We start from the raw sequence: 12,926 nt of genomic DNA, 5'->3' as shown, positions 1-12,926 counted from the left end.
AAGCATCCTCATATTCTCCAACGTGATGTTAAATGTGCAACATCTGCAGAAGGCAAAAGACCCAACCCAAGGCAAAGGAAAGTAAATGCCCTTTTGCCAGGAAGGCACATCCCCTTGTTCAGAACTGTCCCAGACTTCAACTCTTCTATGCCATACCTGGGTGAAACAGATGAAGATTACCTTGAAACCAAGCTCTTTTACAGGTTTTTCATTCTTTTTTTTCTCCTCTTCTTTGCTTTTATACATATATATATGTGTGTGTATCTATATTTATTTTTCTTCTAATACAAGTGAACACAAATGTGATGTGAAGATAAATTCCCAAATCTAAAACACTTTGTGGTTGCAGGAATATACACCTTTAGATTTACACACACACACACATTCCGAATATCAAAAAAAAATGTAGTCCTAAAGCTGAGATGCTTTATACAAAAAAAAAAGGCCAGATTCCTCTGTTGGCTTTATCCTTCATTAAGAGCTAGAAGATTACCTGAAATCGTGATTTATTCTTCATATTCTGCCTGAGTTCACTTTAAAATTCCAATCAACAGATTCAGGGAAGAGTAGGGGGAAGCTAGTGGGGGGTCACATTAGATTTTGAAAAGGAAAATTAGAGAGAATGTTTTTCTTTCTATTTTTCCCTTAGAGTTTCATGTTATAAAAAAGTTATTTAAAGGAAGGTTTGTGTGACTGTGTTGGCTTTAAAATTTGTCCCCATGGCCTCTGGATTAAAAAGAGGCAATCCAAGAGATTGAGAGTGGAGCAGGAGGGAAAAAAAATAGAAAGAAATAAAATCCCCAAACCACCACTTTCTATTCTTGAGTTGGTTTTGAACATCTTCCATTATAAGCATTTTATTATTTGGTTCAGTAGTCTTGGCTGTTTTGCTTTTCACAAACAGGATTTGCTGTCCCCATGGCCAAGGGGGAAACAATTTTCACAAAAAGAGGGAGGGAAAAAGCACCACAGACTCAGATTTGGGCACTGGCTGTGCAGTGAAACTTCACACAAGGTGGAACAAGGGTTGTGAAGGAATCCACACCTTGCTGCAAACAGTGTAGAGACCGACATGGAGAAGCCCTGGACACTTAATGGACACTTAATCACATTGGGCATGCCCCATCCACTACAGGGCAGCTGTCCACCCATATATGCATGCACACACTTAGCCAGCTTGGTGCAGGGGGTCTTGCATGAGAAAAGAATGTGCAAGAACATGATGAGACATAGGCAAAGGCAAAATGTTCCTGTGAGCATTAGCAAGTCAGGCAGACACTTAACCTAATCTTGTCAATTACAATTGCACCAAAATTAAAAAAGAAAAAAAAAAAGGTAAATAAAATAAGCAATGGCAAATGGGGGATTTAAAAAAGCCTTGGTTGTTGAGTGACAGGGTCAGGAGAAGTGAAAAAAATAGCTTCTTCATTTTGCTGTGTTAATGCTTTAAACATACTGTTCCTTAGGACAGATGTAAGGAGCCCGGGAACCGGGTGGTGGGCAACAGAATGAGATGTCAGGCTGATGAGAGTAAAGATCTTGGGGGAGATCTGACAAGGGAGTATAGACACGAGGGATCTTCTCCACATATTGATCTTCATGTGAGTAGCAGCGGGCTAGGTAATCACTCGCATTCGATATCTCTGAGTGACGCTTTCCAAAGTTCTGCAAGTAGAGACAAAAGTCAATGGATATAAACACTGGAATCACTGGCCCTAAAACATGCAACTCTTCAGCTCCTTGCTGAGACACATACATAACAAGTAGGATGGAAAATTAGTTCTGCTGACTGCTTCAGAAAAGCAAAAGCTCAGGTGCTGAATCCTTACATTTCACCTTGGATTGTTTTGTCAATAAGAAATATTTGTCCCACTTCCTGAAATATCCATTCTTCTAATTACTGTGTATATAATTTTGTATTATTTGCCGTAAAATTGACAGTGCTCAGCCTTTCTCTAAACATAATAAATAGCAAGGTAAGAAATAACAACTTCAATCTTCGTAAATCTTCTACAGCTGAGTTTTGAAAAACTGGGCTTGTATGTACTGTTAATTTAATCCAGAATCATTCTCATGTAAGCAAAGGGCAGGGATTTTGTCTGGCCAGGTATTAGGGGTAAAACAGGTTATTGTGTCTAATGTGTATCTAGTAGGCACACCTGCATGGGCTAGACTTTGCATTTGTGAGCAGTTCTGCAGAAGTTGTTAGGACCAGTCTTATACGTCAAATCAACTATGAACAACGTATAGCACTTGCAAGATTGAAAGCAACTAGTGAACCCACAGTCTTCCGCTAATAGAGTTTATTCTAATGGATGCTTTGCAAAATCTGATTTTCTGTCTTCAAGTGCCAAATGAAATGAAAAGCCCTTGGAGTCCGAAGTGCTTTGATTTCTACTGAGATGATTTTGCAAAGGTACAGCAACCAATACTGAACAAATACTGCTTGTCTGGTGCAAAAACCGCAAAGACCCCTTTCCCCTGATAAAACTCAGTGCAAACAGCAGCAACAGGAAGATCAGAGGCAATCCTTGCCTCTCTCATCTTGTGCAAGTGCAGTATGACTGTTTAAGTCGAGAGATACATAACTCTTGCAGAACCCAGGACTGTGGTTCCCCAGAGGGTGGCAGCAGATGGGAAGTATTCCTGCTTGCTCACAGACTCTTTCCTCTGTCTTGAAGCCATGTGAGATGACCCAAGTGGGAGGAACACCTAGTGAGGACAGTACTATATGTTCTTGCTGTTATTAAAATCAACCCACAGTCATGAGCTCTCACGAAAGGATAATCTCTTCTTTGAGAGACAGGAAATCTGGTGGCAATTGTGTTTTATCCATGTGATTTGATCTGAGACTTGTTGAAGCAAGTGGCTTTCTTGAGTCCTACCTTATTCTCTTTCAAAATATGAGAAAATGTCTGTTTAGCGAAGAGGACAAGGATCTGACCCTCAGGAGAAAAAATCCTGAAGGAACAGGACTTTGCTTGTCTGCTGCCAGTTCCTAAATAAATATTTCACTAGGATGCTCAAAAAATCATATAGAAAACAAAGTGTTGCTAATGATTTATAAATGATTCAGACTACTATGAGAGATGGCAAGCAAACTGGAAGGCTTCATTCTTGAGGCAATTTCAGGAACAGTCTGGCTAGGGGCAAGGAAGACTGATAGATGGAAGTTTGCTTGAACATCAGAAAAAAACACTAAAATGCCAAGGTTATCATAACTTTGATTTTTCTGCTCTTGGCAGAACTGTGTATCCCAGTGCTTAAGCTTTAAAAAGGCAACCATCGTAATCTGGCCATGTAGCAAGGGGTCCTATAACCCCACTCCATGTCCCTTCTATTTAGAATTGCTGCACTGGTTTCTCTGAAGTTCATATGGATCCATCCTACACCTACCTCCTGAAGTTTGTGTCTGCTACTGTTTAATAATTGTGAGTGGAAAGCTGGGCAAGCTGTGGCAAAACATACCTCAAGGATGGAGACAATTATCTTCATACAGATTTTATAACATAAAGAGGATCCATACCATAAAGAAAGATGGAAACAAAGAATAGCTGGTTTCTGTTTTTCTGATTGTTCTAGCTAATAAAAATAAATAAGAAGAATTACTCAAACCCAAGGAAAACCTAACCCTGTATAAAATAGGGAAGGCTTTCTCCCCATAAAGACTGCTGTTACAGAGATCTCAAACACAACAGAACTCTTTTGCATTTTTTTTAAGAATAATAACAGCAACAAAATAAGCAGAAAGACTCTTATCCTCCCGCTCTCCTAGGATTTTGTTTTGTTTTGTTTTGTTTTGTTTTGTTTTGTTTTCCCTTTAAAAGTATGGCCATTAGAGGAGAGCTGTGCTTCCTCAAATCCTCAATAAAGCTCACCTGAAAAGGAAGTTGCCTCAATGCTGGAAACCTAGGAAGGCATAGCAGGCAGAAAGTTTCCTTTTCCAGGTTGGTGGTATATCTTTTTTTTTTTTTAGGTGGGTATGTAATGGAGAAATACAGGCTTTCATGCTAGTATGGGATTCTCAGTTAACATTAGTAGACATCTTGTGCAGATTGAACTGCTTATTAGCATGTAGCAGTGAAAGAAGTAGAAGGAGCCGTGGGTTGCTATTCATGGGCAGTCTATTTGATGATGCACTGAGCTATCCAAATGCATTTTTTTTCTGTTTCTAACTGTTTACAGGGACTTGAAACAAGTGCCCATGGAACAGAACTAGAGAAACTCAGAGCAGTTCTGTCAGTATTCTGATCTGGCCAGGTAAACGATTTCCTTTGCTGGCAGGGTTGTGTCTGCTTTTTACAGGTGGGAGTAGGCCCAGAGCAGGGCAGCTGGAGAATGCAAGCATAGGGGTCCAAGGAAGAGAGTTTGTTGTCTCCTTTCACCTTTCTGTGGCATGTGAAGCCAGAAATCAGATGGCTCTTGCTTTGTTCCCTGATCTTATTTCTAAGCAGCAAAAGGGAAGAGAAGAAAATCAGCCTGATGTTTATTAACATATTTAACAGCCGGTGCCCTTTGACTTCCTTCCCCAGTCCCACTGTGACTTTTCCCAAATCTAATTTATCTTTAACAAAGTTTGAAATTAAATTAGGGATAATGAACTAATTAAATTGAACCGGCACACAATTCTGCCACCTTCCCCCACCTGACTGCTCCCTCTTGCCTTTGTTTCCAATGTGATTCCATACAGTTCTTCATTATCTAGGTTACATCTTCCTCCCCTCAGTTTTATTTTCAAGAACCTGATTAAAGAGGATGTCAGCAATCTATCCATTTCAGACAGCCTGGCAAATTATCTTTAAATGGTCTTTATTTGATTAAACCAGAGAGCTTTCATTTCTGCCGTGAGTTACTTTCAGCCCTTTTCCATCTCTCTATGTACTTCACTCAAGCTTTTCTTCATTTTCTTTTTTAATCTATTGGTACACCTATGGCATCCAGGTATGCCACAAGCATCTTTCCTTCTAACCTGACCATATCCTAAAATTGTGATCATCCCTAAGTAATGAGAAATGTGCTGAAATTGAAAAATTCCTTCTCAGGGCCGTGAGAGTTCATGTATGCTATGCCATGGAAAATCTGAAGACTATATAACCTGTGCTAAACAGGCAAATATTGCTACAGAAGGCTCAGATTTTTGATTTTACTCAAAAGCCCAATTCTTAACCTTTTGTACAGTTTAAATTTGTCTTGAGTCCTGTCGCATGAGTAACAGAGAAAAAGGGTTGTTTTTATTTACTTGGCCATGTTCTGGGTGGCAAACTCTGGGTATGTATTTGCCCTCCTGCTTAATGTGTTAGTCTGATCCTTGGCAGGGAAAATGCCCAACAGTTGAAACTTGGGGTTGCTGCTTCCCTAACCTTCTCTATCAGCAGGTTTTGAGTTTTGGAATTAGCACAGGTTGAGGGACAGAAAGAAGCAACTTTGCTGAACGACAGCAATAGGAGGCTCTTATCCAGGGGACGAGTCCGTGCAGAGAATATAGGTGTAGGAAGATAGGAAAAATAATGGAAATCAGAAGTAAGCATTTCATCATGGCATCAGAGTCTCATATCTGTTTTTTACCCTGTCTGTTTATAAACTTCCTGTTCTTTTTTCTACTGCCTTTCATCTTCAAAGTATGGGAGCAACTCTCGGTATTTCTCAGCATGCTCCTGCTCTGTGCACCTTATCTATGTAGAAGCCCCTGGAATCACTGTGCCAGGTAAAGAAGAGGCATTAACACACTGGAGATAAGGGTGGAGCAGAGACTCTGAGCAGTGATGGGTTTTTGTGAGGAACGGACTGAGGGCAGACTGGACAGAAAGAAAGGCTTAGCTTCAGGGTGAGTGGAAGGAAAGAATGAGCATGAGGAAAGAAGAAATTCTCAAAACACAGGGCAAGGAGCTGTGATGAGGGATGCACTTGCAGACACATGCTCATTTTTTATGTGTGGGAAACTCACAAAGTTCCATTCCTTCTTGCATCATACCTCTAACTTCCTTTTTCTCTCTTGCTAGCTGTATTTACTTATCTGCTCTCCCTTCCTACAGTATAAACCGCTTCCTTCAATTATCTTAAATGTTTCCCTTCGTGCTGGTTCTCCCTTGTGCCCTCTTCTTTGTCATTTCAGAATCAGGGCAGGATTGTTATGCTTATCTTACAGACTGGAAACTGTCTTGGTTCCTTGCTTTATTTCTCCTTCAAATCAGAAAGAGTAGGCTGTTTAGCTGGAGGATTTCTGAGAAACTTTGTTGTTGATGGAAAGGAAATGTAGGAATCTCAGAGTGAATCAAACCTGCTATGACTGATGGTTCTCTCTATCTTCAGTTCAAAGTCTGCATTGAAACTGCACCCAGTCTGTAAGTGGTGCAGATTTTGGGGGTTTTACAGTGGTATTGGAAGAACAGAGCTGGGAACTGAATCCTGGTCACTGATCTGCTAGGATCTTGGAGTCTGTCTCATAGTTCCAGCTATTCTTTTCATAATACAGGAAAGAAATTTCCCCAAGAAACTGAGAGCAGGAGGATGAAGGTGAAAGGGGAGGAAATAATTAAAAAGCATAAAAAAAAGTCAGTCACCGTCATCTGTGGCGTGTCTGGGCGATTTTGCGGCGGTGAGATTACACCTTCAAAGCACCATATGACTGGCTTTATTTTTACTTCAGAGAAACTGGGAGGATTTCCAATTTTGGATTTGGAGGATTACTGTCCTTTTGCTGACAATAAAATCCCCCACCCCTGGGAGGACAAGGCAAGACCTCCCAAGATGGATTAAGGAGCATTTGCCTTGTTATGACAATGGGAATGGCATTCCAGTGGAGCCCTTAGAGCTGTGAGGAAGGTGGCTGCTTTCAACCATGTCTTCCTCTCAGAGCACTTTCACTCAGAGTGATAGAAAAATGTTAGCTGAGGGGTAGTGACAAGCATGTATGCTGGCAACCAACCTCTTCCTTGTACCCCAGCCTGGGCAGGGTCCAGAGATTGTGCTGCAGGCCTGACATGTGAGCAGGGGCATTTAGAATAGGAGGATCCAGCATTCCTTGGAGCAAGGACTGTTTGCTGCCCTATGTGAGACAGCTCTGCTCAGAGGATCCAACAGTGCAGTCACCTCCTACACAGTCCAGACTGGCGTTCATCTCAGCAGAGCAGCTTCAGTCTGAAGGGTGCATAGGGATGAGAGCTCAGCCTTTATCTCTCAGTTTGGAGGAGGCTGGTGCCATCGGTGACAGGCAGACAGATACCATGTAGCTGACCAACACCTCTTTCCAGCAACAGTCAAGACTCCACAACCAAACAGAGAAAAGAAAAGCCAAAACTTACTGTCCACTCTCGCTCGTAACGTCTACGAAGACCTTGATCCTCATTCTGAGAGCAGGGATGGGTGAGATACCGCAAGAGAGAGATGTTACTGTTCAGTTCTGGGGCAGGCCCACTGCAGACACTACCCTAGAAAGGTCTCTGCTACGGTGGGGAAACGACAGGGCTCCTTACAACACAGGAAAATTAGGGACCACAGGGACAAAGGCAGAGTGAACTAACTCATTGCACACCTGCAACCCAGGCGTCTCCACTTCACTGCCAGCCTCCTGAAGGCATAGATGTTGCTTGTCTGAAATGTTTGCCTGCTCCCTTCATACTTTCTAGACTTTCTCCTCAGCTCTGGAGGTGACCCTTTTGCTGTCAGATTTGGCTTCCCTGGTGCTTGTGCATACCTGTGTATGGAGGTTGGACTTCAGGTCATGAAATGCTGGACCCAAATCTCCCAGATAGGTGTGAAAGGAGAGTTACTTCCCTTTTAGCTAGGAAGTTGGTGTCCTCTATGCTTCTATGTCCTAAAAAGGATAAGAAAGCCCTGAGGATCCCTCTTTCTTTTGCATACACCAACCTGTTGCAAAGGGTCGCTGATAGGTATAAAGGAACTAAAAGTCTCCTGGCGCTTCAGATGTAAGCTGTGGTCCCTGTCATAGGGGTGGAGCTCAAAGGAGCTTGGGAACGCCAAGACAGAGCGCCTAGAGAAATGCATGAGCAAAGGAAGCAGTTAGGTCTGATCTCCATTTTGACATGTAGAACAACAGAGAAAATAATGTTTCTCCTTCTCACAGACATACAAACGGATGATGTCTGTATCTGCTACGGACAATAGAAACTTGTCTTTTGCATGCACCATCCTTCTCTTACTGTGTCTTATTCAGAGGCTCTTTTAGACTTGGAGACCTTTACGTGTTCCCATATTCTCTCAGATACTCTTCCACCTTGTTCTTTCACACATACACATATGCTCTCTCTTATCTATAGTGTCTTTCACACACACAAGCTCTTTTCCACCCGTGTGCTAATGTACACATCTGCTTTTCCTCTCTCGCTTCTAAATGCATGGGGAATGAACGCTGAGAGGTTTTCTGCTTTCTGGACAGGGTGGCTAGAGAGGATAAAGGAAAGGCAGAGGACAGATCTTTGAATAAGACAAGGATTCTTTCAAGCCTTAGGCACTTCCTTCCTGCTTGAAAGCAGGAGAACACTTGCTTAAGCCTGCTGCCACTAGGACACTAGTTTTTCCTTCATGTGTCCTCGCTGGACAGATGGACTTGTCACCATTTTCAGCCTCTAGTCTATAAGATGCAGCTCTGGCAGACAAACCAGGCTGGGGCTTTGCCAAGTGCTAACATACTGAGTGCTCCCAAGTGCCAGACGAACAGCTAACTCCATTCCTTTTTTTGACTTTTTCTTACCCCTTTTATTTCCTCTCTCTGTGTATCCTAGGTTTTTGTTACCTGAGTCTCTAAGACTCTCAGTGCTTTTGCTCATTCAATGCACTTTGCCTCCCTTTCTTGCGCTGAGGAGCTACTTTTTTTCTGACCCATCCTCCTTCACTGCTAATTCAAGAGAGTATTTGGAAATCTGCTTTGAATATTTTCTCAAAGTTTTTGTCCTCGGCTCCTGCCCGTTGTAGTATTGTTGCTTTGCTTCAGGCTGCTAAGCTGTACAAAAAGAAAGCCGCAAACCAAATCCTACACCAAGAGCTGAACCCTCCAAATCCACCTCACTTATCCTTGTGCTGCCAACACACTAACTGCAGAGAGGACCCTCTGTGCAGAAACAAGCCTGTTATCTCTTTCCCTCCCATGTACCTCACCAAGAGGAGAGAAGAGAGAGAGAAAAAAGAGGAGAAAAAAAAAAAAAAAAGGGGATACGCTGCTAAGAGCATGCATAGAAGGCAAGGCAAAGGCATTCCTGTGGTCATCATAATGAGGAGGATAGGTAGCAAAAGGACCAGCAGTCATGAAGCAGCGTGCAGAAGGAAGAAGGCGTTGCAGGGAGGACAGGCTGAGTTGCAAAAGAGGCATTCCACAGGAAGGAGAAGTGATGCAGGGGGCAAAGCACCGCTTTAAGAGGAGCATAGTGGGGAAGGCAGTGTGTGATAATGTACCTTGAGGCCAGAATCTGAGGGGAAAGGGCCTAGAGTGACATGCGCTAGCGTAAGTTGGGCTGGATGGTTGCATACTCGACTAGGTCTCCGCCAGCATGGATGGAGGTCCGAGGACTGGGTGACGAGGCCAGAGCGGACGTGTCCAGCTCTGCATAGTGGACATCACAGTCCTTGTTGCCAGAGTTCTGGAGAGAAGAGACCAGCAAGGCAGTGGGGACACAGAGGGGAGGAAGGGGAGAGATGAGGGGAGGGAAATGGGGGAGTGTGAAAAAGGATCCGTGCCAAAGGCAGGGAGCGAGTGAATGAGATAGGAAAGGAGGAGAGGGAGGAAGAAGAAAAGGGTGAAAAGGGGGAGGAAGAAGAAACAGTTAAAAAAGAGGGAGGGTAGTAATGAACAATCAGTCAGGTAAAATCCCAAATCAAAGCAGAGGTCCCAAGGGCATTGCTCCCCCAATCCACCAGTATTCTGAGTGAATCAGCCCAGGCTGGCAGGACTCAAAGCAACAGCCCCATTTCCCTCTCTTCGTGGGGCTGCTTCTGGTACTGTCCCTTTGGGATCAGCATTTTCCTCTATCAGGGGCTGTTCTGTGTGTTCAAAGTTTGTATTCTGCCAGAGCCTCAGCCAGCTTGAACTTGGGAACGTAGGGCTTAATCATAGTACTCAGGAGGTAAATGCAAGATTGCAGGTATGAGTGCAAATAATGGGGAAGGCTTGAGTTTTGAATGTTGGGAAGGATCTACCTGGAGGGTGATGGTTTCAAACCCATAGGTCCAAAGGCAGGGTGATGTGCTACATTTTTGCACAAGGCTTGACTGAATGCTGTTACTGTGGATTACTTATACAGCATAATTCTGTCATTGTGATAATGTCTAACAGATGCTAAAAGCATTCTTCTTTGGCTGAAAATATTTATGGGTATTCCCTGTGCAAGTGGGCTTGTTAGCAGGAGCTGTGCAAATGGAATATTATCCAGTCTTTCTCCAGACTTCTCTCTGCTTTGCAAGTCATAATGGCTGGAGAACCATGGAAGGTAGGAGGCCTGAGCAATAATTCCTTGTTGCTCAGTGGGAAAAGGAGTCATCAAAAGCAATAATGTGTTATTAGGACAGCTGTGGTGGCACTAGGAAAGATGTGATGGGTACTTTGCCTATGCGGCCCATACAGTTTCTATAATACTCCTTCTTGAGTCTGGTTGTCCCCTGTGTGGTGTGTCTGAAAACTCTGAGAGGAGAGAGTTATGTCTTCAAAAAGTTTTCCTGTTTTTCATCCCTTTTCCAAAATGGCCTCATCACTTGGAAATTATGCAAAACGTGATTAATTTGAAAATGTTTCTTTTTTTTTTTTTTTTTTGTAACTGTCTTCAGCCATGAACCAGCTGTGACAGAGCCATTTTCACAAGTTTATAACCCTGTAATGAGCTGTTCCAGTGCCTCTTGCTGGAAAGGGTTATTCAATGAGCAATTATCTCCTACTGCTGTTTTGTTCTGTGGCAGAGTTTAGCTCCCTGCTATATGTCCCTCAGCCATGGGGATGAGAGGACATAGGAATATGAATCTAGATGTTGTTTCTAGTATCAAATCCCCTTGGGAGGACCCAGCCAGGCTGGGCTTTGGAGAACTGCGACTTCAGGCAATTTTCTATCCTGCCTTCATTGATGACCAGATGGCAATGGCAAGTTCTCAGTATGAAAGCTGTATGTTGTGTAGCCTCTCTGCTTCCTGGCTGGGTGTGGACTGAGCATTTAGAGACATCAAAGAAAATTAGTAATAGAACCAGCCTCAAACCTAAACCTATGCCCTGTAGGACTCTTTATCCCTAGACTTCGTAGCTCAACGACCTCTATAGCCTCAGAGAAGGACCGACCAAATCTTTAGCTTTTTCTTTGTACATTGTCAATTTTGCACCTCCCTTGTCCAAAACAGTGTTTTCTCCCACCAGAGGTATTCTCTCCATGGAGTTTCTCTATGTCTGCCGCTTTTGGGCTTGCTCCTGCTCCCTGCTGCTTGTTTGGAACAAAATTTATTACAATATCAATAATGTGACTTGTACGCAAGGTCTAGCACTACCACATGAAAGCGCTCTGTGCAAATCGTCAGCATTGGCATCTTGGTAATTGCCCTGTAAACTGAAAGGAATTATTTTGCTGTCTCCAGTAATGAAACCTTCGCTTCCACCTGTGCAAATGAGTATGGATGACACATACACTAACTGTGTTTCTTCTACACATTCTTGTACCTTCACCTTTCTTCCTTATTCTCCCTCTCACACCCAAACACACAGCATCTGCATGACAAATACCTTATTCTTTACACTCAAACATGTGCACCATCATTCAGGCATGCATACTAATCACTACTGTGTTCGGAAACATGCACGTACCTTCCCATCTCATTCATTTCTGCTTAGATATTGTCATGTAAATAAACTTTTGCTCCAAAAGAGGTCAAAGACAAATGTTGTAAGCAACCCCTTCACTCAGGTGCATGATTCTGTGCCTGTGAGTTCCCACTGCTGTGGTCTTGCACATTTCTATGCTGTTAGTTTTATGTTCATGTTATTCTACCCACCTTTGGCAACAAATAAGTATATCTATTTGTTTATAGCCTCTGACATAAGGTGCAGTCCTACTCCACTGTGCAGGCATCTCATCCTGCAGACATACTCCAGCCTCTCCCCCTGCCAGCACATGTTTGTGTGTATACCCGTGTACACTTGCCTCATGCAGTCCTGCCTTCCTCCTGTACTTGTCTCTTTCCTTTTCTCCCGGCATCTCTGCTATTCCGTCCTCCCTTGTTCTTTCCCATCTCTAATCACTTTCCTACTTCCTTTTTACTGCTGTGAAATTGTCAACCCCAGGCAGTGGCTTTTGTGCAGCTTTGTGATGAGTTTAGTTTATCCCAAATTATGGGATTTCACACCATTCTTTTCAAGTTGAATGCCTTTACCCTATCTTCTTGTAGAATGGGTTACCTTCAACTCTCATCTTTTTCACCACCCGTTCCAAGGGACATCTCCAGACGAAATGCAAGGAGAACGGGAATATCCTGCCTTTGCCTTCCAAAGGGTCCTAGAACCATTTGCTCAACAGAGTTGCTGCATGCATCTGCTTCTGGGGCGCAATTTGATAAACTGAAGTGCAATACATCAGAGGAAAGTCTGCAAAGACCCAGTGAAACTGAAGGGAATGTGTTTCCTTCCACATCCTGGCACTAGCCCATCTCTCTGGCTGGGTCTACCTTTGCTTATTCATGTTGGAGTACACAACTGGTGCTTCTTAGCAGAAAAGGGACAGCCTCCTTTCCCTTGCTAGTCCTGCGCTGGAATAGCCTACTGCGTGCTTGAAGTGCACCATGATTTAGTTCAGAACAGGAGTAAGCCTCGTCTCTTCCCTGTGGCAAGAAACATTGTGTGGTGTGTTTGTGTGATGCAGGAAGTCTGCTACCCTTTATAGGGGCTGTCAGCCAAGCTAACCAGAGGACAGGTTCACTGAAGAGCTGGGCCAGTCTTGGGCCAAAAG

The 12,926-nt window shown here is 43.3% G+C and overlaps 1 protein-coding gene across 1 annotated transcript in view; it reads right to left on the bottom strand.

Annotated features, from left to right (window-relative positions):
• Positions 1–826: 826 nt before the first annotated feature.
• The window catches only part of LOC112946325, a 31,834-nt gene continuing 19,734 nt past the window's right edge, over positions 827–12,926 (bottom strand). Inside the window, exons 5-6 of the mRNA XM_026038128.1 lie at positions 9,484–9,593; positions 827–1,665 (exon numbers count right to left, since the gene is read on the bottom strand). Of these exons, the coding sequence (XP_025893913.1) occupies positions 1,617–1,665; positions 9,484–9,593 (159 nt within the window). The 3' untranslated portion in view covers positions 827–1,616. The remainder of the gene's footprint in view (positions 1,666–9,483; positions 9,594–12,926) is intronic.

The sequence above is a fragment of the Nothoprocta perdicaria genome, unplaced genomic scaffold (assembly GCF_003342845.1).
Source record: "Nothoprocta perdicaria isolate Ctin4 unplaced genomic scaffold, notPer1 scaffold_201, whole genome shotgun sequence".
In the NCBI taxonomy this organism is placed as follows: domain Eukaryota; kingdom Metazoa; phylum Chordata; class Aves; order Tinamiformes; family Tinamidae; genus Nothoprocta; species Nothoprocta perdicaria.
This window is presented reverse-complemented; position numbering and strand designations above follow the sequence as displayed.